Here is a 22,529-nt window from a genome sequence, read left to right on the forward strand (position 1 = left end):
AAGAAAGGTAACTCCACTTGTTACATACGAAAAGTGCCCAGATGGCATCTTAAGTCATAGCCTTGTATCTTCCAGCCTTCTGCCCTGCTGTGCCAGAGAAGATGACCCTTCCCTGGGCATAGTGCCCTGTCTTGGTACAAAGCTACAGAAGACACGAGGATGATCAGAGATTAATATACTGATTAACATCTGAAATCCATTTATGCCCTAAATCAGGTACTTGGGTTCAATGTTGCAAAGGCTGTTTAAATAAACTGAAATAACCTACCTAGCCCTAATGACAAGATTCAAGATATGGTGGAAAGACTAGCATAGAAACCATTATCACTGCAGAGCTTCAAAATTCTGCAATCCTTCATGATTCTAGGATGATACCAAAGGTGGTGACTACTATCTACGGGTACCATCGTGACTACCACTGGAGACAGAATAAGCAATTATTTCCACATTGTGCTCTCCTGAAAATTTATTTTTATCAGTGATAAATTTCAATAACCTCTACCATAATGCACACTTGTGTAAGGCATTTTACACATATTATCTCATTTCATGTGCTAGCAACCTTATAGTATGTGTGTGTGTTGTGCATATGATTATTCGTATTTTAACATACGAGCCTCTATGGGGCACCTGGGTGGCTCAGTTGGTTAGGCGGCCGACTTCGGCTCAGGTCATGATCTCACGGTCTGTGAGTTCGAGCCCTGTGTCGGGCTCTGTGCTGACAGCTCAGAGCCTGGAGCCTGTTTCGGATTCTGTGTCTCCCTCTCTCTGACCCTCCCCCATTCATGCTCTGTCTCTCTCTGTCTGAAAAATAAATAAATGTTAAAAAAAAAATTAAAAAAAAACAAAAACAAAAACATACGAGCCTCTGAAATATTAAATAACTTATTCAAGGTCACCTAGCTAGTCAGTCATAGAGATGGGACTTCATTCATTCAACAAATATTTATTGATAAATATACCAAACATCTTTCTAGGTGCTGGGGATACACTGATAAACAAGACAAACAAGTTCTCAGCTCTTATAGATCTTGTATTCTGCGTGGAACTTGAATCCAGGTCAATTTCCCTCCAAAGTCCTTAATTTTTTCTACCGTGACAGCACGGGACTACAGCCACAAAACTGAAAACACTGATATGGTAGACGAGAGAGAAGAGGTACTGAAACTATACTCTTTGAAAACAAGGGGCCCCAAAACAGGCCCCAGCAAGGAGAAAAGACAATTACCTTGACACATTTCACATTTATTCCTGGACATACAAACTTCTTCCAGAGGAGAATGGCTTTGCTCTCCCCACAAGTTATGGGGTAAGCAATTTCCATATCCTCATTTGCTTCTATAGTGCTTGCATCTGAAAACGGAAAAAAATATCAATTATTTATTGAACACTTTTCCCCCAAAAGCTTAATTCAAAATCTCTAGTTTCCTGGTTCCTCTAAGGAGCTAACAGTTCACATTGGCTGGTATTGTTTAGGAATCTTCTGCAAGAAATTTGGCATACCAGCTTTCTTACCAAGCTCACACTATGTGTCAGACACTGTCCTATGTGCTTCTACATGCTTAATCTTATTCAGTTCTTACAACAATCCTGTGAGGCAGTGATTGTTTCCTATGTAGGCATGTGGGACTTGAAAAGGTGAAGTGACTTTCCCAAGGGCACACAGCTAAGAAGTGAGAAAATAGGATTTAAAATCTGGTTTGCCTAATTTCAAAATTTGTTTGTTTGTTTGTTTTTTCAGTTTCTTTCCACTGATTGCCTTCCAATCAACACCTGATAAGTCCTCATCAGCAACTTCTCTAATGACAGGATCAACCTTGAGGCTCCAATTTCTTTGCGGAATTTTTGTAGATAAAAAAATCTTTTCAGCATCCCAGCAAATTGATGTTAAACAATCAACTGACAGCTCTAGCATCTTAGTGGTGTCTCTAGATGCGCCATCAAATCGATGGCTACGGCATTGGTGGGGCATACTGGGTATGGGAGGGGGGACATAAGGCATAAAAGGCAACAAATTTCAACCAAAGCAGCTAGGGTCAAAGGCGAGAAAATAACGAAAGACTTACCAATCCCTTCTTCAATTTTGTGAATCGTGTGAGTTTCTACTGCCACGACTGCCGTGTTGTTCTCGGACCCAGGTTCATAAATCCTGTTGTAAAAGTGTCCATCGATAAACAAACTACATAAATCATGAAAAAATTAATATTCACAGCATGGAGTTAAGAAATTTCTTATAATCTATCTCAAAAGGAATAAAATAAATACACTTTACAACACTATGTTAGTGCTTTGACTAGTTCCCCACTGTATTTACATTCCAAGCTGCCGAGGACAGCTTAGCAGCCACTACCATGCACAAGAATCAACAACTTTCCTCACCTCAAAGCCAAGTTCCTCTTGCTACTGTCCTTACACCAGACTTTTCCCTTCCTAAATTTAAACACTTCTGACATAAAATGTTGCTTCAACTATAAGACTAAGTCACATTATAGAATTATCCTAGCAAGATTCAAAAGTAATACTGTTGGACAGTTCAAGACAGGAAGAACCCATTGACCACACAAGTTGATGTCCTTTGTTGGAATCTAGACACTTCAGTCTTTTTTAGCACTTCTGCATTTTTCAAAGACTCATAACCAAACTATTGACATGAGCAGAGCCTAGTTAAAAAAACTATGCCCAAAGTAACTAGCATTAATCAGAGATACCACCTCAGGGAAAGTCTCTAAATGTCTCTACCTTCTAAGAAATGTGCTCAAATAACCTAATAAAATACGCTGATGACCTCTGTTTAATTTTTATAATAAACTTAATGCATTAACTATTGCATCTGGTTTGAAAGCACTGCCTGAATAATATCCCTTGTATCAGTGATCACCCACCCCCACAGTGGACACCTTTAGCACAGACCTCGCCTCTAAATTTCACACCAGGATACAATTAACTGCTAAATGAATAAATACATTTGGATGTACCGCAGGACTTTGTGGAATTCATTATGTCTAAAATAACCAAGTTCTCTTCCCTCTCCCAAACCACTCTTCTATTCTCTATCTTTCTTAATGGCACCTCCTAGCATTCTATAGCCTAAGACAGAAGCCTGGGAATTTCATCAGATTTCTCCCTCCTCCTCCTCCTCACCTCCCACATACTCAGCCACCAAATCCTACCAGATGTATCTCCTTAACACCAGCCAGCCTCCCTGTCTCTTTTTCCACTGCTACTGCCTTAATTTAGGCTGCATCATCTCTAGTCTGAACTAGTCTCCTTGCATCCACCTGATCTTCTATATTCCTACCAGAGTGATCACAGAAATCCCTTCGGAAAACCCTTCAAGAACCCTCTACTTGCTGTTATAATAAAGCCCCAAATCCTTAATAGGATATTTAAGTTGCTCTAAGATCTGGCCCCTGGTTTCAGCTCTCCCTAAACCTCACCTTATAATCCAAACCCCACTCATACCAAATTATTTGTGGTTTTCAGAACTGTCATGTTCTTTTATACCTTCTATCTTTGTTCTTATTTCCCGCTTTCCCCAGAACATGCTTCCCCATCTATTTGTGTATTTGTGGGGTTTTAAAAAAGATTTTATTTATTTACTTATTATTTTAAATTTTATTTATTGTGAGAGATAAGGAGAGCACACATGAGTGGGGAAAGGGGTAGAGAAAATCCCAAGTAGGCTACATGCTGTCACCACAGAGCCGACACAGGGCTCGATCCCGTGAGCTGTGAGATCATGACTTGAGCCGAAATCAAGAGTCAGAAGCTCAACTGACTGAGCCACCTAAGTGCCCCAAGATTTTATTTTTAAGTAATCTCTACACCCAACATGGGGCTTGAACTTACAACCCTAAGACCAAGAATTGCATGTTCTACTCACTGAGCCTGCAAGGTGCCCGTCTATTTGCTTTGTAGTCAGTAGCCTCTATGATGCTTTTCCTTCCATATCAGTCCCTCCAGTATAATCACCTACTTCCTTCTTTTGACCCAACTGTACTTATGCCTTTGTTACAACACATATAACACTTCATATTATATGTTTGTTTACCTGTCTGCCTTCCCTTGGGCATGGTCTAAGAGGTCCCTGAGAGCAGAAATTATGTCTTATTTACTTATTCAATTTTGTATGTCTACTGTGTCAAATACTAACTGGAACACGACAAAGCACCCAATAAGTGGTTGGTTGGTGAATGAGGATTATGATAAACATGAATAATCACTGCTTCAAATAAGTTCAGTAAACTCACTGTAAATTGACCAATATGTGCAAAAATCCTTTTTTTTTTTCCTTAGGGTGAAATTCTTGGGGCGCCTGAGTAGCTCAGTCAGTTAAGTGGCTGACTCTTGATTTCGGCTCAGGTCATGATTTCATGGTTCATGATTTGGACACCCACATCAGGCTCTGCACTGATGGCATGGAGCCTGCTTGGGATTGTCACCCTCTCCCTCTCTCTGCCTCTTCCCTGCCATGCTCTCTCTCTCTCCCTCAAAATAAATAAACTTAAAAAAAAAAAAAAGAAATTCTTATTTATACATAATTTCAACAACCAGTAAATTGCACTTGTAGTGGGAAGTAGGGGCACAGTCTATATTTTTATGAGTAAACAAGGTTTTATCGAGAAAAAATTTCTAGGGCACCTGAGTGGCTCAGTTGGTTAAATGTCTAACTCTCGATTTTGGCTCAGGTCACGATCTCACAGTGTGTGAGATTGAGCCCCACATCAGGCTTTGTGCTGACAGCATGGAGCCTGCTTGGGATTCTCTCTCTCTCTCTCTCTCTGTCCCTCCCCATCTTGCTCGCGTGCATACACGCTCTCTCTCTCAAAATAAACTTAAAAAAAAAAAAGAAAAAGAACAAATTTCCTAAAGCAACTCAGAATAGTAATGGATTTAGCTTAATTCTCTATATCTACTACAACTATAGTAAAAAATCATAAAATATGTCGAAATGTTAAGGGACTGTAAGATAGTGACATGCCTTGTGAATCACCAAAGGAAGGTAAAATTATGCTTACTGGAGCTTTAAAATTAAGTCTGCATCATTGTATTCTAATTCTCTGAAAACCCACATATAGTTAAGTTCTTTTTTTTTTTTAATTTTTTAAATGTTTATTTATTTTTGAGAGACAGAGACAGAGCACAGGCGGGGGAGGGGCAGAGAGAGAGAGAGGGAGACACAGAATCCAAAGCAGGCTTCAGGCTCCAAGCTGTAAGCACAGAGCACAATGCGGAACTCGAATCCACAAACTGTGAAATCATGACCTATGCCAAAGTCAGATGCTTAACCAATTGAGCCATGCAGGCGCCCCTATAGTTAAGTTCTTTTTATCCAGAATGTTAAGGGAAGAAATTCTGATTAATTGAACATTAGATTAAGATTATTACATAAACTAAGTGGTACCTTACTGATTTGAAAGAGCTTATAATATAGGCTTTAAACTTTCTGCTAGAGAGGGAGAGAGGGATCTGAGCATGAAAGGGAAAGTAGGGCCAATACTCTTCAAACTGAACTATTCCAATACATTTGGATTGAATGTCCTCTACAGGAGAAAAAAAAAGCTAGTCAGGACGCTCAGTAAATTTACGTAGTACACTAAAACCACCAGTCCCTGGTGATGTTAAAAACTATTATGAATCCATACAAAACAGATGAACATAAGGGAAGGGAAGCAAAAATAATATAAAAACAGGGAGTGGGACAAAACATAAGACTCTTAAATATGGAGAACAAACTGAGGGTTACTGGAGGGGTTGTGGGAGGGGGGATGGGCTAAATGGGTAAGGGGCACTAAGGACTCTACTCCTGAAATCATTGTTGCACTATATGCTAACTTGGATGTAAATTAAAAAATTAAATTAAATTAAATTAAAAACTGTTATGAATCCACAATGAATTGGACAGCCAAGAACAATGAAGGAATCATAGTACCTTCACTCCCCTTGATAACTTTTTTTTTTAAACTAAGCTCTATGCCCAACGTGGGGCTTGAACTCACAACCCTGAGACCAAGAACTATGTGCTCTACCAACTGTGCCAGCCAGGTACCCCCTGCTCCCACAACTTTTTGAGTATAAGAAATTATATTTGAAAAAGTTAATAGCCATTTTATTTTTTTTAGAGAAAGCACATGCTGAACAAATCTTCTATGCTGAAAATCTCCTAGGATTAAAAGCCTTCTAGATACCTTAGTATCTATATTAAAAAAATAATAATAGGGGCGCCTGGGTGGCGCAGTCGGTTAAGCGTCCGACTTCAGCCAGGTCACGATCTCGCGGTCCGTGAGTTCGAGCCCCGCGTCAGGCTCTGGGCTGATGGCTCAGAGCCTGGAGCCTGCTTCTGATTCTGTGTCTCCCTCTCTCTCTGCCCCTCCCCCGTTCATGCTCTGTCTCTCTCTGTCCCAAAAATAAATAAACGTTGAAAAAAAAAATTTTTTTTAAATAATAATAGAGTTAAATGTGGACATATTTTAAAGCCAATCTAGTGTTATTATGAAAGTGTCATAAAAAAAAAAGTGTCATCTTATTCAGTATGTCAGATTCTATGTATTTATATCAAGAGAACATTACCAGACACGCTACTTTTGCTTGATAATGTATTCCTGGAAACATGTATATAATGCATACTTGAAAAAGTATAAAATATCATATATGTAAAAGTTAAAAAAGACATACAAGAAGAGTTCTATATATTGAAATCTAAAAATATTTATAGAGGGGTGCCTGGGTGGCTCAGTCAATTGGGTAACCAACTTTGGCTCAGGTCATGATCTTGCAGTTCGAAAGTTCGAGCCCTGCATTGGGCTCTGTGCTGACAGCTCAGAGCTCAGAGCCCGTCTGAGATTCTGTGTCTCCCTCTCTCTCTACCCTTCCCCAGCTTGCGCTCTGCCTCTCTCTCTCAAAAATAAACAGTAAAAAACATTTATAGAAAATCTCTATTTTTTGCCTTTTGAATATCTTTTCCAATTTATTCCCAGCAATTCATACATGTTCTTTTGATCGTTTCTTTCCCTCATGCTTGAATCTGTAGCCAATCAGGTTACGTGTGACTGAGGCTAAAGACCTCATGATTTCTATCTTTGTCTCAACAGTATTAAATTGATGAGGCCTATACCTTTTTTTGGGGGTGGGGAGTATAGTTGACATATAGTATTACATTAGTTTCACTGTGTACAACAAAATGGATTCGACAAATTTATACATTATGCTGCCTGCCACAAATGTAGCTACCATCTGTCCGTATACATCCCTATTACAATTATCACTGACTATATTCCTTAATGCGGTCCCTTTTATGATGTGACTTATTCATTCCATAAGTGGAAACCTCTATTTCACACCTGCACTGCTTATCACTAGTATCAATATTTCTGTTCTCTGCTAAAATGCAACAAAATATCCAAACAATTAAAAAATACAGGGCCCCTGGCTGACTCAATCAGTAGAACTTAGGACTCTCAATCTTGGGTTTGTGAGTTCAAGCCCCACATTGGGCTCAGAGATTACTTAAAAATAAATTAATTTTAAAAAATATAACTAGAGAAATCAATTAAACATTGATTGGCAGGCATCTCAAAATGCAGAACCTGAAAATGTATCACTAGCTTATATGGTAAATTCAGTGTAAACAGTAGGTTGGGGGGGGGGGGGGGCGCCTGGGTGGCTCAGTTGGTTGAGCATCCGACCAACTTCAGCTCAGTTCATGATCTCGCAGCTTCTGAGTTCGAGCCCCGCATCAGGCTCTGTGTTGACAGCTCGGAGCCTGGAGCCTGCTTCAGATTCTGTGCCTCCCTCTCTCTCTGCCCCAACCCACTCGCATTCTGTCTCTGTCTGTCTCAAAAAAAAATATTTTTAAAAAATTAAAACAAAACAAAACAAAAAAAACCAGTAGGTTGGGGAGTCCATATGTAGTACAAAGATGTCTAATCAGGCAACAAGAATTTTCCCGAAAAGACAATGCCATTTGGAAAATTAAAAAAGACATATGCACACGCAAAATAAGTGGAACTAATCTTCAAAATAATTAAGTCTCTAAGTAGTTGAGAAGCGTTTTCTGTCTCCAGAAGGGATAGGAAAGCGACAACTGGAGCACTTTAGAAAAGATAGAAGAAACAATGATTCCAGGAGAAAATAAAGCTGCCATGCACAAAAGAATCTTCCTCATGTTACCCTTCCTCAAAGGATAACAACTACAAGTATGTGTGTGTATGTAACAAATGAAATCCCAGACAAGTGATTTTGAATAAGTATGCATAATCTTTTGGTGCCACTTAATTGATTAAAATTTTGAATCACTTTATCCATTATATGTCAATACTTATTATTATTATTTAAAGATTTTATTTTTTTAAGTAAGCTCTACTCCCAAAGTGGGGCTTGGACTCACAACCCTGACATAAAGAGTCACATGCTCCACTTACTAAGCCAGCCAGGTGCCCCTGTCAGTAATTATTTATATCAACTTTCCCTTACAGATCTTAGAATATTTCCTTCAATATTCAGAAATGTCAGCAAACTATGGAGATATATATATATATTTAAATGTTTATTTTTGAAAGAGAGAGAGAGAGGGAAAGAGAGAGTGCATGCTAGTGGGGGAGGGGCAGAGAGAGAGGGAAACAGAGGATCCAAAGCAGGCTGTTTGCTGACAGCAGAAAGCCCAATGCAGGACTAGAACTCATGAACCTCAAGACTATGACCTGAGCCTAAGCCAGACGCTTAACTGACTGAGTCACCCAGGCACCTGATGAAATTTCTTACACTAAAAAGTTTTTTATGTTACCAAGAGAGAGGTTAACTATCTTTCTCCAGAAGTGTTTAAGACAAGGTACATTACTTAGTAGATTGGGATTGGATTATGTGTTTGCCCAAGAACATTTCTTTTTCTTTTTGTAAGTAATCTCTACACCCAACATTGGGCTTGAACTCAAGACCCTGAGATCAAGAGTGGCACACACCACTGACTGAGCTGGCTAGGCACCCCAAGAACATTTCTAATCCTATGAAGAATGTTTTATACATTCCTCAAGATAAAATAACTCTCTCTCCCTTCTCTCTGTAGATCTAATTCTTATTTAACCTTCAAGACCATTTAAAAATCTTATCTCTTCTTTCAAATTCATAGTGATCCTCTGAATTCAAGCTACTTTCTAACCATGACACTCAGCACTTCTTAGATTTTGCCATGTAAGTGACCTCTTTATTTACATATATGTATTTTTGGTTTGTACAACTAGACTGCAAGCTCCATGATGGTGGGAACCATGTGCTATATTTCTTCCAACACTTTGTAATATATCGTATAATAGTAGGTGGTCGATAAGTATTATTTGATTAACTAAGCTTGATTAATTTGTCCATCCTTTAGGGTCCAGATCCCTTCTGGTAGGAAAAGTTTTGCAGTTGCCTTGCCTAATCTCCTCTGACTCTAACTACACTGTCTTTCGGTAAACATGTATCAAGTTCCTATGCTAAACTGTGTGGATAAATAAGAAGAGGGAGCTATGTAACTTACCCTCAAAGAGCTTACAGTGGAGAAGAGGGAGAGAGACAAAGACACAGTTTACTGTTGTAATAAGTATTAAAATAACAAATAGAGCACACGATACATTATAAATACGTTCTGAAAGATTGATGCTAAATGTTCCATTGCGCTAAGCAACCATAAAGTTAAAATTTCCCCACTCTTTAAACCTCCCAAATTTTTCAGACTACCCAAATCTTTGGTTACTTACCCTTGCTGCACAGGCTGTAACTGCAAGATCACTTGGGTTTTAGTGTCTTCAGGGTTCTCCCCTTCATTTCCTTCAGTGGGAACCACAACCACATCCCCCACTGGAACACTTACTTCTGCATTAGCCATCTTTCACATGAAGTCAGATAGCTGGGCTGTTGTCAGAAACAAGAAGCATCAGTGACTGTCTGGTTTTGAAAAGATAGCAACCCTAGGAAAGGAACATCAGGATAATTAAGACTACCCATTCTAAGATCACGGTCCTCTGAAAAGGATGGGAACTGTGAGAAGGGGCTGACAGGCTCTGATCTTTCCAGACATGCTTTCGTACTTACTGATTTAGGTTTTCTTAGTATATGTGATTCACCCAGTGCTGTGCTGGAGCCTGCTCCTGAGAACCAATTGTGCACATCTCTTCCCAAATCTGAGTTTAGTGACAGCAAGTTGGTAGCTTGAAATCAGTGATGCTGGGAGTACATACACCACAGAAATTGGCAAGCAGTACAAATCAGGGTATTTTTTTTTTTCTGGAGAACTGATTTATAGCACACCACTAGTTCCAACCCCATCAGTAAACTCCTAGAAAGTAAGAATCACCTCTTTTCTTTGCAACCAGCCATTATGCTTCACCAAGCACTCTGTACTTTGTGAGCACTTCATAAGTATCTGCTAACTGAAACTGTACAGGAAGAAAAATGATTTGCATTGTGTGGTTGTTTAATAAATACTGAATCCAACTGTATGACCTCTAGAAGTTTCTTACTACCTCTTTGCCTCAGACTGAATGGAGAGATGATCTTGCCTGACATCTCCCTTGCAGACTTGTTGGGGAAACCAGTGTCCAACACCATGTGCTCCTCGACTCTAACGTAACTCAAAGCATCATCCCAATTTTTTTTTAAGTTTATTTATTTTTGAGATAGAGAAAGTAGGGGAGGGGCAGAGAGGAAGAGAGAAAGAATCTTAAACAGGCTCCTCAATGTCAGCACGATGTGGAGCTCAATCTCACAAACTGTGAGATCATGACCTGTGCAGACCATGACCTGAGCCAAAAATCAAGGGACAGCCGCTTAACTGACCGAGCCACCCAGGTGTCCCAGCATCATCCCAATTTTAATGAAAATTCAGAGGGCCCCAGAATATTCTGCAGTAGTTAGTCCTCACAGTTGCAAAGAAGGGAGTCACTAAAAAGAGTACAGGTAAGAGTACTGTGTTTACTTTCACGTGTAGGGACACGGTGGACACACATTTGAATATGTGACTGATAATCAGACAACTGAATCCACATCGTGGCTCATATTTGCCTATAATATGCATACTTAAGCACAGCAAGCAAAGTCTCCCTCATTTGGCCCCAAAATATTTTTCCCGTTTTATCTGCAACAGTAATTCCCTGAGAATCTGAAGTGCCAGCCAACCCAGCCTCTGCCCATGCTCTGAACAGACAATATGTACCTTCAGGTTTTTAGACCTTTGTTATTCCTTAAGCCCAAACTCTCTTCTCTCATCTCAGTCTCCCTTCAAGGCCCAGTTCAAAGCCCGCTCCTCCACAGAGGCCCTGCCAAGCCATTTTCTTTTCTACAGTCCCCCAACACTTCACATGTAGCTTTCCTCTAGTGGTTATCACACTGTGCTCTGTATTGTCGTTAATTGAACAGACCTCTATCTCCATAACTGCACTATACTCTCTATGAGGGCAGGTGCTGCTTCTCTAAAAAGCTGGTCTCCACAGCCCTGATCATCATGGCACTGACATGTTGGTTCAATCAATTTTTGGTTGTATATATAATCTAGTTAAAATTGCTCGTAGCAGACTTATGCTTCTGCCTTTTGTGATTCTCACATTCAAACCTCTTTCCTGAATTCTCTACCACCTGTACCCAAAAGCCTCTTATAATTTATCTTGTAAGCACCTTAAACTGAACTCACGTTCTCTCACAAACCTGCTCTTGTTTCCCTCCTCAGTAAATGGCACTATCCTCCACCCATTTTCTCAAGCCAGAAACTAAGGAGTTACTTTTCATTCTTCTCTTTATAAAATCTAATCAACTACCAAATCCTATCCATTCTATCATCTATATTTCTCTTTTAACCATCCCCCATTCTCCATCTGTGCTGCCACCATATTCTGAGCCACACACTACCACTTGAATTTTTCCAGCTGCTTCGCATCAGTATCCTTATCTCTGATCTTGCTCTCCACTCCATGATCTACAGAGCAGACAAAGTGATCTTACTAAAGGCCACAAGCCATTTCCCCATTTCAGAATCCTTCAGAGGATTCCCTTTGCTATTAAAGTGCAAGCATCTTAACAGTGCTTATAGAATCCTCCAAATCTGTCCCATCTACGCTGCTAACCTCATTTCTCATAGTTCTTCCTCTCACATTGTGGTCTCCTGTCATTGAATTTTTTTTTTTTAATGTTTATTTGTTTTTGAGAGAGAGAGACTGAGTGCAAGTGGGGGAGAGGAAGACACAGAATCCAAAGCAGGCTCCAGGCTCTGAGCTGTTTGCTAGCACAGAGCCCGACGCGGGGCTCGAACCCATGAACTGCAAGATCATGACCTGAGCCGAAGTTGAACACTCAACTGACTGAGCAGATGCCCCCCCCCCACACTTTTTTTTTTCAATTTCTCAAACATGCCATATTTCCTCACCTGAGCCTTCACGCTTGTTTCCTCTACCTAGAATTCTCTTTTCCTTCCTTTTTGGCTAGTCACTGCTAAACTTTTATAACTTATTTAAAACATTACTTCCTGGGGCACCCGGCTGGCTCAGTTGCTAGAACAAGAGACTCCGGATGTCAGAATCATGAGTTCAAGCCCCACATTGAGTTTACTTTAAATAAATAAATAACTTCCTTAGGGAGGCCTGTGACTTCCTTGACTAGATGTGAGATTGTGTTCTTAGTACCTACAGCACCCGTCATAACCATCATCCACTTTGTCAGCCTCTCCCCACCAGACTATATCCTGGGAGAGCAAGGATTGCCTTTCTTTTTCAACGGCTCCCCTACCCTTAGCTCAGTACCCATGACACAGGAGTACAATAACCAGTTTTCAAATATCAGACTACTATTTACAAAACTGTCTGTCTACTTTGGATATGAAAAGGGAGAGTAGCTGCTCTTCAGGAACTAAACAAGGGAAAGAGATGCATACTAGAGAAAAAAATTAATTGTAAGATATTACAGTACACTATCTGAACTTATATAATTTAAAGGCTTAAAAATTTTTTTTAATGTTTTTATTTATTTTTGAGACAGAGAGAGACAGCATGAGCAGGGGAGGGGTGGAGAGAGAGGGAGACCCAGAATCCGAAGCAGGCTCCAGGCTCCGAGCTGTCAGCACAGAGCCCGACGCGGGGCTCGAACTCACGGACCTCGAGACGCCCAACCGACTGAGCCACCCAGGTGCCCCTATAATCTAAAGGTTTAAAACTAGGGATAAAAAACAGAATCAATGAGGGGCGCCTGGGTGGCTCAGTTGGTTAGGCGCCCCACTTCAGTTCAGGTCATGATCTTGCAGTTCGTGGGTTCGAGTCCCGCATCAGGTTCTGTGCTGACAGCTCAGAGCCTGGAGCCTGTTTCAGATTCTGTATCTCCCTCTCTCTCTGCCTCTCCCCTGCTCACACTCTGTCTCTCTCTGTCTCAAAAATAAATAAACATTAAAAAAACTGTTTCAAAACAAAATCAATGGGGGCGCCTGGGTGGCGCAGTCGGTTAAGCGTCCAACTTCAGCCAGGTCACGATCTCATGGTCCGTGAGTTCGAGCCCCGCATCAGGCTCTGGGCTGATGGCTCAGAGCCTGGAGCCTGTTTCTGATTCTGTGTCTCCCTCTCTCTGCCCCTCCCCCGTTCATGCTCTGTCTCTCTCTGTCCCAAAAATAAATAAACGTTGAAAAAAAAAAAATTTAAAAAAACAAAATCAATGGACTGGTTCAGCTGGCTGCCAACAGTAGAATCAAAACAATTAGGACCTTAGAGTCTAGAAAAAGACAAAAAGGGATACAATGAGGCATAACAAATGCTATCAAATCCTACAATAATTGAACCAATAGGTATCTTCAAATTTTGAACCATTAAAATGTAGCTTGGGAGTGCCTGGGTAGCTCAGTCAGTTGAACATCTGACTCTTGATTTTGACTCAGGTCATGATCCCAGGGTCTTGGGATCAAGCTTGGAGCTTGATCTGCAACAGCGCAGAGCCTCCTTAAGATTCTCTGTCTCCCTCTGCTTCTCCCTCTAAATAAGTAAGTAAATAAATAAATAAAGCTTGAATTAAAATAATCACAGCTGACATTTGTTGGACATTTATTGTCAAGCACTATTCTGTTATTACATACTTAATGAATTTAAAAGATATAATACTTTAGCATGTAACATACTTGTGAAATTATTATTCTAAAACAGTGTTTTAGGGGTGCCTGGGTGGCTCAGTCAGTTGACCGTCCGACTTCAGCTCAGGTCATAGTCTCGCAGTTCGTGGGTTCAAGCCCCGCGTCGGGCTCTGTGCTAACAAACAGCTCAGAGACTGGAGCCTGTTTCGGATTCTGTGTCTCCCTCTCTCTCTCTCTCTCCCCCTCCCCTGCTCATGCTCTGCCTCTCTCTGTCTCTCAAAAATAAATAAATGTTAAAAAAAATTAAAACAGTGGTTTAAAATTTTTTAAGTAGCTTAAGTAAATAAATGGGTTAGAGGAGGAGAATTAGAAGGATGCTTCTAGTTTTAACCTTCTACCCTAAGGTTGAGTCCTCTCTACAATACTCTGAATAAGTGGTTAACTAACTACTTTATTAATACTTTCCTCAATAGGAATTCATATTTTACTCCTTAGCCCTCCTACTCCTTAGAACCCAAGAGGAATGTTCTCTAACCTTCTGAGTTTATCCGAGAAGATAATTACAATCATCCACAATATGTCTCTCAGTGTCAGTAAGAGACACAGGTCTGATCCAACATGGCAACTCTTACATTCTTTAGAGAAGCAAGTTTAGGTTGAATATATCTCATTACCCTAAATACCACATTCTTAACAAGTAACCTGAAACCAGACTCTACAGACTACACTGGCTAACTGAAAGGTCATCTCTTTGAGGTGAGTATGATCTGAAAAGTGGCTCTTGTTTATAGCAACAAAAACTCCTGAGGCAAGATGACTGAGCTGCTCCTTTGGGTATTTCATGGAAGGGGCCTTAGAGTATTCACTGTGTAATCACACAACACTGTAATTCTAGGGGAACACACATAAAGGAAAGATGTCACATCCACGTGAAAAGAATTATTTTGTAGTTCTTTTCAAAGACAAAAAAGACACCTTGATCAAGAGTAAGCATATGACCATTGACATAACTATTGGAAAACTAAACAAATGACATCTGACCTACTCGAGATTAAATTCATTTTTTGTGTTCTGAAAACAAAGGTTTCTTTTTCTTTTTTTTTTTTTTTAAGTAATCTCTATACCCAACACAGGGCTCAACCTCATGACCCCGAGACCAAGAGCTCCACGCTCCATCGACTAAGCCAGCCAGGCACCCCTGAAAACTAACGTTTAGAACGTGGCAAAATCACAAGTGTCACATGATTGCAGGGACATCGGAGTTGATAGTGGAAAAGGTAAAAGAAATAGATACCCTGAAACTTTCTAACCCCAGAATGTATTTATTCCATACTGTATTATAATTTTTGTAGATTGTGTAGTCTATTACAAAATTCCCAAGTTATAATAAATTATATAATCATCAATATAATCAATAAAATTAAAACTTTATTATTACTTGAGGCCAAAACTCCTTGATTTTTTCCTTCTTTATTCCTTCTCATGCATTCAGTAGGTGATCCAGGGTGCTATCAAATGTAATAAAGCCGACAAGAAGGCTACACAGGACCACTGTGAGGGACAAAGCCAAAGCAAATGAAGTTTGGGACAGGTCACATATTGAAGACTACTATATAGGTGTTTGGGGAAGCGATGGGATAAAGGGTTCTTTGAAGCGTCATCACACTAGACTCTAGGGGACTTCTGCCTAGGACAAGAGCAATTTAGGGCCCAAGCTAACCCAATGAAGTTGAGTACAAATTAGCTACTTAATATATGTTTGTTGAGGTAAATATGAATGGTTGACTCATGACTAATGAAAAAAGTCATCAAGTCAGTATATACTAAGTATATATTAAATATCCATAATTGATAAAAGGCTTAGGAATTAGGGAAGACAGTCCAAACATTTAATGAAAAGGTCCTCCAAAAGCACTTTGGTAACATTACCAGAGGCAAGGGAGAAGAATCCCTCTGAGAGTCTAGAACGATCTGATCCTCCCTTTCCCCAATCCCTAGGTTGAGGAAACCCAGTTCTTGGTTCTCCTAAATAGACACCAAACAAGGCCCTTTCTGTGCCTGTTAGGAAGTACCTTTGAGATTTCTCTCATCCTAAGAGAATTCAGACCTCCTCCTGTTCCTTGGACGGTCAAGCCCTACAACCGCCCCCGCCCCCCATCCCTACTAGGTCAAGGCTCGACACGCCTCAGTCTGGTCTGGTGGATCTCTCTCCAGGACTCTCAGGTAAGATTCTGCTCTCACCGTTCCTGCCCCTCAATTAGGAGACAGCTGGCCAATTCCCCTGTCATTTCTGAAAGCAGAAATGTCATTTCTTCCCCTCAATTATCTTCTCTCCGGTCCTCCAAAACACGGGTTTTCCCACCCCCTGACATACCAGACTGTTCCGTTCTCTACCTATATACTTCAGAAGATCCTCAGTCTTTCATTCCCTCACAGGTTTGGACCCTTCCCCTTCCTACTTGAGGAGGCTGAGGCGTCTTCCTACCGCCCCCTCATCTCCGGGAAGGCAGGGGCCTGTTCACTTTCCCCTGGAGCTCTTCTTCCTCGTCCCCTGCTCACACTACCCATACTGTCACCACGCCTTCGGAACAGCACCTGCCTCTTTTCCCCTGGACTGAAAGGCCGAGGCCTCTAATGCGCCCCTCGGGTGAAACTCGGGCCTCCTTCCCTCCGCAGAACCCACTCTCCGCTCTTTCTCCCCCGCCAAGCTTCCAAGGGTCTCCTCCCGGGCGGGCGTGCAGGCTTCCTTCACCTTTCGTACCCACCCCCTACTTCCCCCCACCTCCCCCACCCCACCCCCGGCCAAGCGCGACCCAGGCCCCTCCCAAGCTCTGTATCCAAGGGCCAGCTGCTCCCCGGGCCCCGCCTCTAGGGATACCCCGGGATCCCCGGACCCCTCATCGGGGTCCTGGGCGTCCGGGCCTCTCAGTCCGGAGTCGCTCCGGCCCCTCTGGGCCCCTCAGTCTAGGACTTCCGGGGCCCTCGGTCCGGGGGCGCTGGGCCCCCCCAGCGCCCCGCTCGCCGGCGCCCGCCGCCCTCGGCCAGGGGCCGAGCCCGGGCGGCGCGGCCGGCCGCGCTGGGGGCGGCCCGGCTGCTCGGGCGGACCCAGCGGCAGCGTCCCCCCACCCCCCCGCGGCGCCGCGACGTCCGCTCGCTCCCCGGCGGCGGCGGCGGCACGCACAGGGCGTGGGGAGGCGCCCGCGGAGGCAGCAGCCCCCCGCCCCCTGCGCGCCCGCCCGCCCTCGCCGGCCGCCGCGCGGCCCCCGCGCCCGCCCCCCCGCCCCCACCCCACCCCGCGCCCGCGCCCGCGCGCCCACCCCTCCCCCTCCTCACCGTCTCCGTCGGGCGGGCGGGCGGCGAGCGGCCAGGGCGGGCGGGCGACGGAGCATGCGCAGAGGCCGCCACGGCCGCTACTGCCACCGCCGCCGCCAGGCCGAGCTTCAACACTTCCGGCCGCCGCCGCCGGCGAGCTGGCGCCTTAAAGGGGACGCGTCCTTATTGCGGGCCCCGCGGACGATGAATCTCAGCCGGAGGAATTTGAATGAACCTTTACCTGAGAAGGGGTCTTTTGCTCTGAAGAGTCAGTATTGGGAAGGGCTCTGGGACCCTAATAACTCTTCTTCCCCAACTTCAAGGTGAGGAAAAGGAGGTCTAAATTAAAGGTTCATCTCATCCGCAATCAGGGGCAAAGGCAGGTCTCTCGACTCCTCTGGAGGACTGCCCATTTCACCTCCCCAAATCCAGTTTTATTACAGACCTTCAGAAGTAATGCCCCACTATCAATTCGGAATCAAAGATCTGGTTGAGTATAGAGTCAGTAACTGGTCACGAGTCGTTGAGCAAGCTGCTTGCATTCTCTGACCCACGCATTTGCCAAGCCTTGCCTGGTAGTGAGGTTATGGATTCAAGTCTTAACTTCTTTAGGGGTATTATTAACAGCTCCAAACCTGCATTTCGCGTAAGGTATAAGGTTGTCGTGAGTGTTAAGAGGTGATACTTGAAAAGTGCTTAGGAAATTTCTAGGAGCCAGTAACAGTAATTAGCAAGTATTAAAACCTTTCTATATGGCCAAGCGTTGGGGAAGATGCTTTTGTCTCCTATAATATTCCCAGCGACCCTACTAAGTAGCTTCTTTTCACTCCCGTTTTACAGGTAAAACAAAACAGGGGGGTAAGAGAATTAGTTGATTCCTCAAGGTCACATAACCTTAAATGGCATAGGCAGGGTCTCAATTCAGGCCCTTCCTTCTCCAGAGTCCATGGTTGTAACCGCTGAGATGGTTCCTCTTATTAGGAACAAATGAGGTGGTGGTATGGGCACTTTTTTTTTTAAGGGGGTAGGAGAATTGATTCCCCGTCTTGCCTCCTCCTGTCATGTCCCCTCCACCACCAGGAAGAGGTGACAGGAAGTCTTACAAGTTCTTGATTCAAGGACAGGTAAGAATGCCCAGGGGTCAACGATAGAACTGAATTTGGGGGCTCAGGGATGTTGACCAAGTCTCACCTCTTTTTTAAAAAAATGTTTATTTATTTATTTTGAGAGGGAGAGAAAGACAGAGAGCCTGAGTGGGGGAGGGGCAGAGAGGGAGAGAGAGAATCTGTCAGTGCAGAGCCCCACTCAGGGCTCAGTCTCACCAATGGTGAGATCATGACCTGAGCCAAATCAAGAGTCAGATGCTCGGGGCGCCTGGGTGGCGCAGTCGGTTAAGCGTCCGACTTCAGCCAGGTCACGATCTCGCGGTTCGGGAGTTCGAGCCCCGCGTCAGGCTCTGGGCTGATGGCTCAGAGCCTGGAGCCTGTTTCCGATTCTGTGTCTCCTTCTCTCTCTGCCCCTCCCCCGTTCATGCTCTGTCTCTCTCTGTCCCAAAAATAAATAAACGTTAAAAAAAAAAAATTAAAAAAAAAAAAAAAAAAAAGAGTCAGATGCTCAACCCACTAAGCCACCCAGGTGCCCCAAGTCTCACCTCTCTTAAGCCTTGGTTTACTCTTCTGTAAAATAGAGATGATTTTCCCACTGTGCCAACCTCTCAGGGCTGTTTCCAGTATCAAAATAAGGAGACTTAGTGCCCACATTGGTACCTGTTCTTATGATCAAGGACTTAAACATTATCAGATGATTTTGAATATAATGGGGGCTGGTCATGACTGGAGTCTGGACCTATGTGAACTATTCCATAGTGGGACCATCTATATCTTTTGATCATGCATTGAACACCCACTGAACACTCACTGAACTGTCCTTACCTTCCAGAAGCTCTTGTTCACCTTCAGAGACAGAATTGTAAACATACAAGACAGTACAGTGTGTTAGATGTTATCCTAGAGATACAAACTAGGCACTGAAAAAGTTCAAAGAGCTCTCCCTGGAAAATTCCTGAACAGCTTTAGAGAGGAGGGGGTATTTGAGCCTGGCCTCAGGAATGACTAGTCCATCAAAGGGAAAGTGAGGAAGAGCATTCCAAAAAGTACAGCAGGTGCAAAGACAAGAAATGATGGGAGCTGGGCTGAAGAGGGAGGCTAGAACCAGATGGTTGTCATAAGGAGTACGAAGCCAGCCTGCAGGTATTCGGGACCCAAAGAAGGCTTATGTTCTCTCCAACTGCACTGCTAACACCCAACCCAGCCCACAGGGCTTGACCAGGCCACTGCAGTCTCAGCCACACTGTCCACCTCAACCCCAGATGCACTCCACCCTATGCACCTAGAGGGAGTAATCTTTTGAAGAGACAAAGTCAAATGTGACTTCCTTGCCAAAAACTCTTTAATAGCCTCCCATTCCACTTAGAATAAAACCCAGTCCCCTAACCAGGGCCCCCAGGCATGATCTTCCTGCCCTCCTCCTTCCACCCCTTACTGTGCCCCAGACCAGACATCCTGGGCTCCTTTGTGTGCTGGGAACTCTCTCGGCCTTATCACTAGCTCTTCCCTCTACCTGGAAAGTGCCTCTTTCAGCTCTCCAGAGCTCATTCTCATCCTTCATTCCTCACAGGCCTTTCCTGGCTCCCAACCTGATGTTGTGTCCCAGCCACATTCTTCTCTATCATCGCTGCCCCCAGTTCCATCAGGACAACTGTCATGTTGATCTGGGGGGACTATTCCAGGGCAAAGACCACCTCTGAGAGAACTCCCCTCCCCATGCCCTACTTTCTCTCAATCCCTCTGCTTACTCTTGTAGCAGTCCCATAATTTGAAATCCCCTAGAGGGGTGCCTGGCTGGCTCATTCAGCAGAGCACGTGACTCTTGATCTTGGGGTTGTAAGTTTGAGCCCCATGTTGGGTATGGAGATTACTTTAAAAAAATAAAATCTTTTGTGGTTTTAGGCACTTTGGTGGCTTGTGATTTTAGGCACTTTGAGGCACTTTGGTGGCTCAGTCAGTTGTGTCCAACTTTTTTTTTTTAATTTTTTTTTTAACGTTTATTTATTTTTGAGACAGAGAGAGACAGAGCATGAATGGGGGAGGGTCAGAGAGAGGGAGACACAGAATCTGAAACAGGCTCCAGGCTCTGAGCTGTCAGCACAGAGCCTGACGCGGGGCTCGAACTCACGGACCGCGAGATCATGACCTGAGTCAAAGTCGGATGCTTAAACCGACCGAGCCACCCAGGCGCCCCAAGTTGTGTCCAACTCTTGATTTCAGCTCAGGTCATGATCTTGCGGTTGTGGGATCAAGCCCCATGCAGGGCTCAAGCTGGGCATGGAGACTGCTTGGGATTCTCTCTCACCGTCTCCCTCCACTCCTCCCTCTGCTTGCGCTCTCTCTCTCCAAAAAATAAATAAATAACAAAATAAATAAAATCTTTAAAGAAGAAAGAGAGAAATCCCCTAGATTATTTACCTATTTTGGGTCAATCTGTATGATTTACCCCTCATAGTATTTGGAGCAGAGTTTGTGCATAGCAAATGTTTGTTGACTGACTGAAGGAATGAATAATCAGAAAAATTATAAGGTATGGACTGGGGAGGAGAAAGATCAGGAAATGGAAGCTATGTCAGGGAGACTACTATGATCCAGGCAGGAAAGAGGGGGCCTCCTGAAGGGCAGAGGAAAACATATCAGCAGGGAGCTGATGGGTTCCAGACACAGTTTCAAATTGGAACCAACAGGTATTAGTGACCAACTAGACATGGGGAGAATGAGGGAAAGAATGAGACAATGATGACTTCCAGGGAAGGAACAAAGCAGGAAGAGTTGGTTGGGGTTGAGGGGAAGTAGAAATGATGAGTCGGTTTGGACTTGTTCAGTGTGAGTTGTTTGAGGGACATCCAAATGAAGGTGTTCAGAAGGAATTTGGACTGACTTACCTGAGGCAAGAGGCGAGGGCTGGGATATAGGAGCTGTCATGTAAATGGGATCATACAGGCCAAGAGTGGATGAGGCCACCCCAGAAGAGTGTGCAGAGAGGTAGGGGGCTAGATGTCCAAACCTAGGGAACATTAAGCTGAGAGGAATCTGCAGGGACCAACCAGAAGTGGTCAGAAAATTAGGTCCATGGACAAAGGGGAGAAAGGAAGCCCAGATGGCAGGCAGGGAGCTTACAGAAAGGGGACAGCACCAATCCTGTCTGATACTGCACAAAGCTCTGGCAAAGAAAAAGGAAAAGCCCCTGGATTTGGCAATTAAGAGTTCATTGCTGATCCTTCCAGGGTGGAGTCACCTCCAGAGTTAAGGAGGAGGCCAGATTGTAGTGGATCAAGTAGTCAATGGGAGAAATGAAAGAACCAGCCAGTGGAGACCATTCTTTAAAATTTTTCGATAGAGGGGGTGCCTAGCTGGCTCAGTTGGTAAGAGTGTGTGACTCTTGATCTTGGAATTGTGAGTTCAAGCCCCACATTGGATGTAGCGATTACTTTTAAAAAGATTTAAATTTAAAATCTTTTAAAAATAAGTAAAATTTAAGAAAATTAAAAATTTTTGATAGGAGGAACTAAGACATAAGGCAATTAGAAGATTAAGAGGAAAGAAAGGGTGCCTGGGTGGCTTAGTTGGTTAAGTGTCCAACTCTTGGTTTCAGCCATGGTTCGTGAGTTTAAGTGCTGTGTTGGGCTCTGTGCTGACAGTGTGGAGCCTGCTTGGGATTCTGTCTCTCCCTCTCTCTCTCTGCCCCACCCACACTCATGCTGTCTCTCTCTCTCTCAAAATAAATAAATAATTTTTTTTTAAGAGGAAAGAAAGTCATGTGAAGGCTTTCCTTTTTTATTTTTTCACTTAGTTGTTTTTCCTATGAAGTACACATTCACTATACAAAATTGTAACGTGCATAAGAGGATGGAGAAGCAGAGAAAAAAGTGTTTCTTTAGCATCTAGCATATTTCCTTTCAATCTTTTTCTATGTATTTTTTTTCTTTACCTGGATGAATTATCTTCAATGTACAGTTCTGTGTTGTGCTTTTGTCCCCCACTAAACATTGTTTCCTAAACATTGATGGCGGTTTTTCTTCTCCTTCTTCTTATTCTTT

At 43.2% G+C, this 22,529-nt stretch overlaps 1 protein-coding gene across 5 annotated transcripts in view; it reads right to left on the reverse strand.

Annotated features, from left to right (window-relative positions):
• GMEB1 (glucocorticoid modulatory element binding protein 1) overlaps positions 1-17,484 on the reverse strand; it is a 41,420-nt gene extending 23,936 nt beyond the window's left edge. Inside the window, exons 1-5 of one of the 5 annotated variants that reach the window (XM_047083493.1) lie at positions 16,144-16,827; positions 15,510-15,622; positions 9,735-9,888; positions 2,067-2,179; positions 1,229-1,353 (exon numbers count right to left, since the gene is read on the reverse strand). In XM_047083493.1, coding sequence (XP_046939449.1) covers positions 1,229-1,353; positions 2,067-2,179; positions 9,735-9,862 — 366 coding nt within the window. In that variant the 5' untranslated portion in view covers positions 9,863-9,888; positions 15,510-15,622; positions 16,144-16,827. Of the gene's footprint in view, positions 1-1,228; positions 1,354-2,066; positions 2,180-9,734; positions 9,889-10,068; positions 10,201-15,509; positions 16,828-17,404 lie in introns of those variants that run through there. The other 4 variants (XM_047083492.1, XM_047083494.1, XM_047083495.1 and 1 more) reach the window with 4 other exon arrangements.
• Positions 17,485-22,529: the final 5,045 nt, after the last annotated feature.

The sequence above is a fragment of the Lynx rufus genome, unplaced genomic scaffold (genome assembly GCF_022079265.1).
Source record: "Lynx rufus isolate CCGP_SWC_20201006 ecotype Redwood Valley unplaced genomic scaffold, mLynRuf1.p SCAF_2, whole genome shotgun sequence".
Classification (NCBI taxonomy): Eukaryota; Metazoa; Chordata; class Mammalia; order Carnivora; family Felidae; genus Lynx; species Lynx rufus.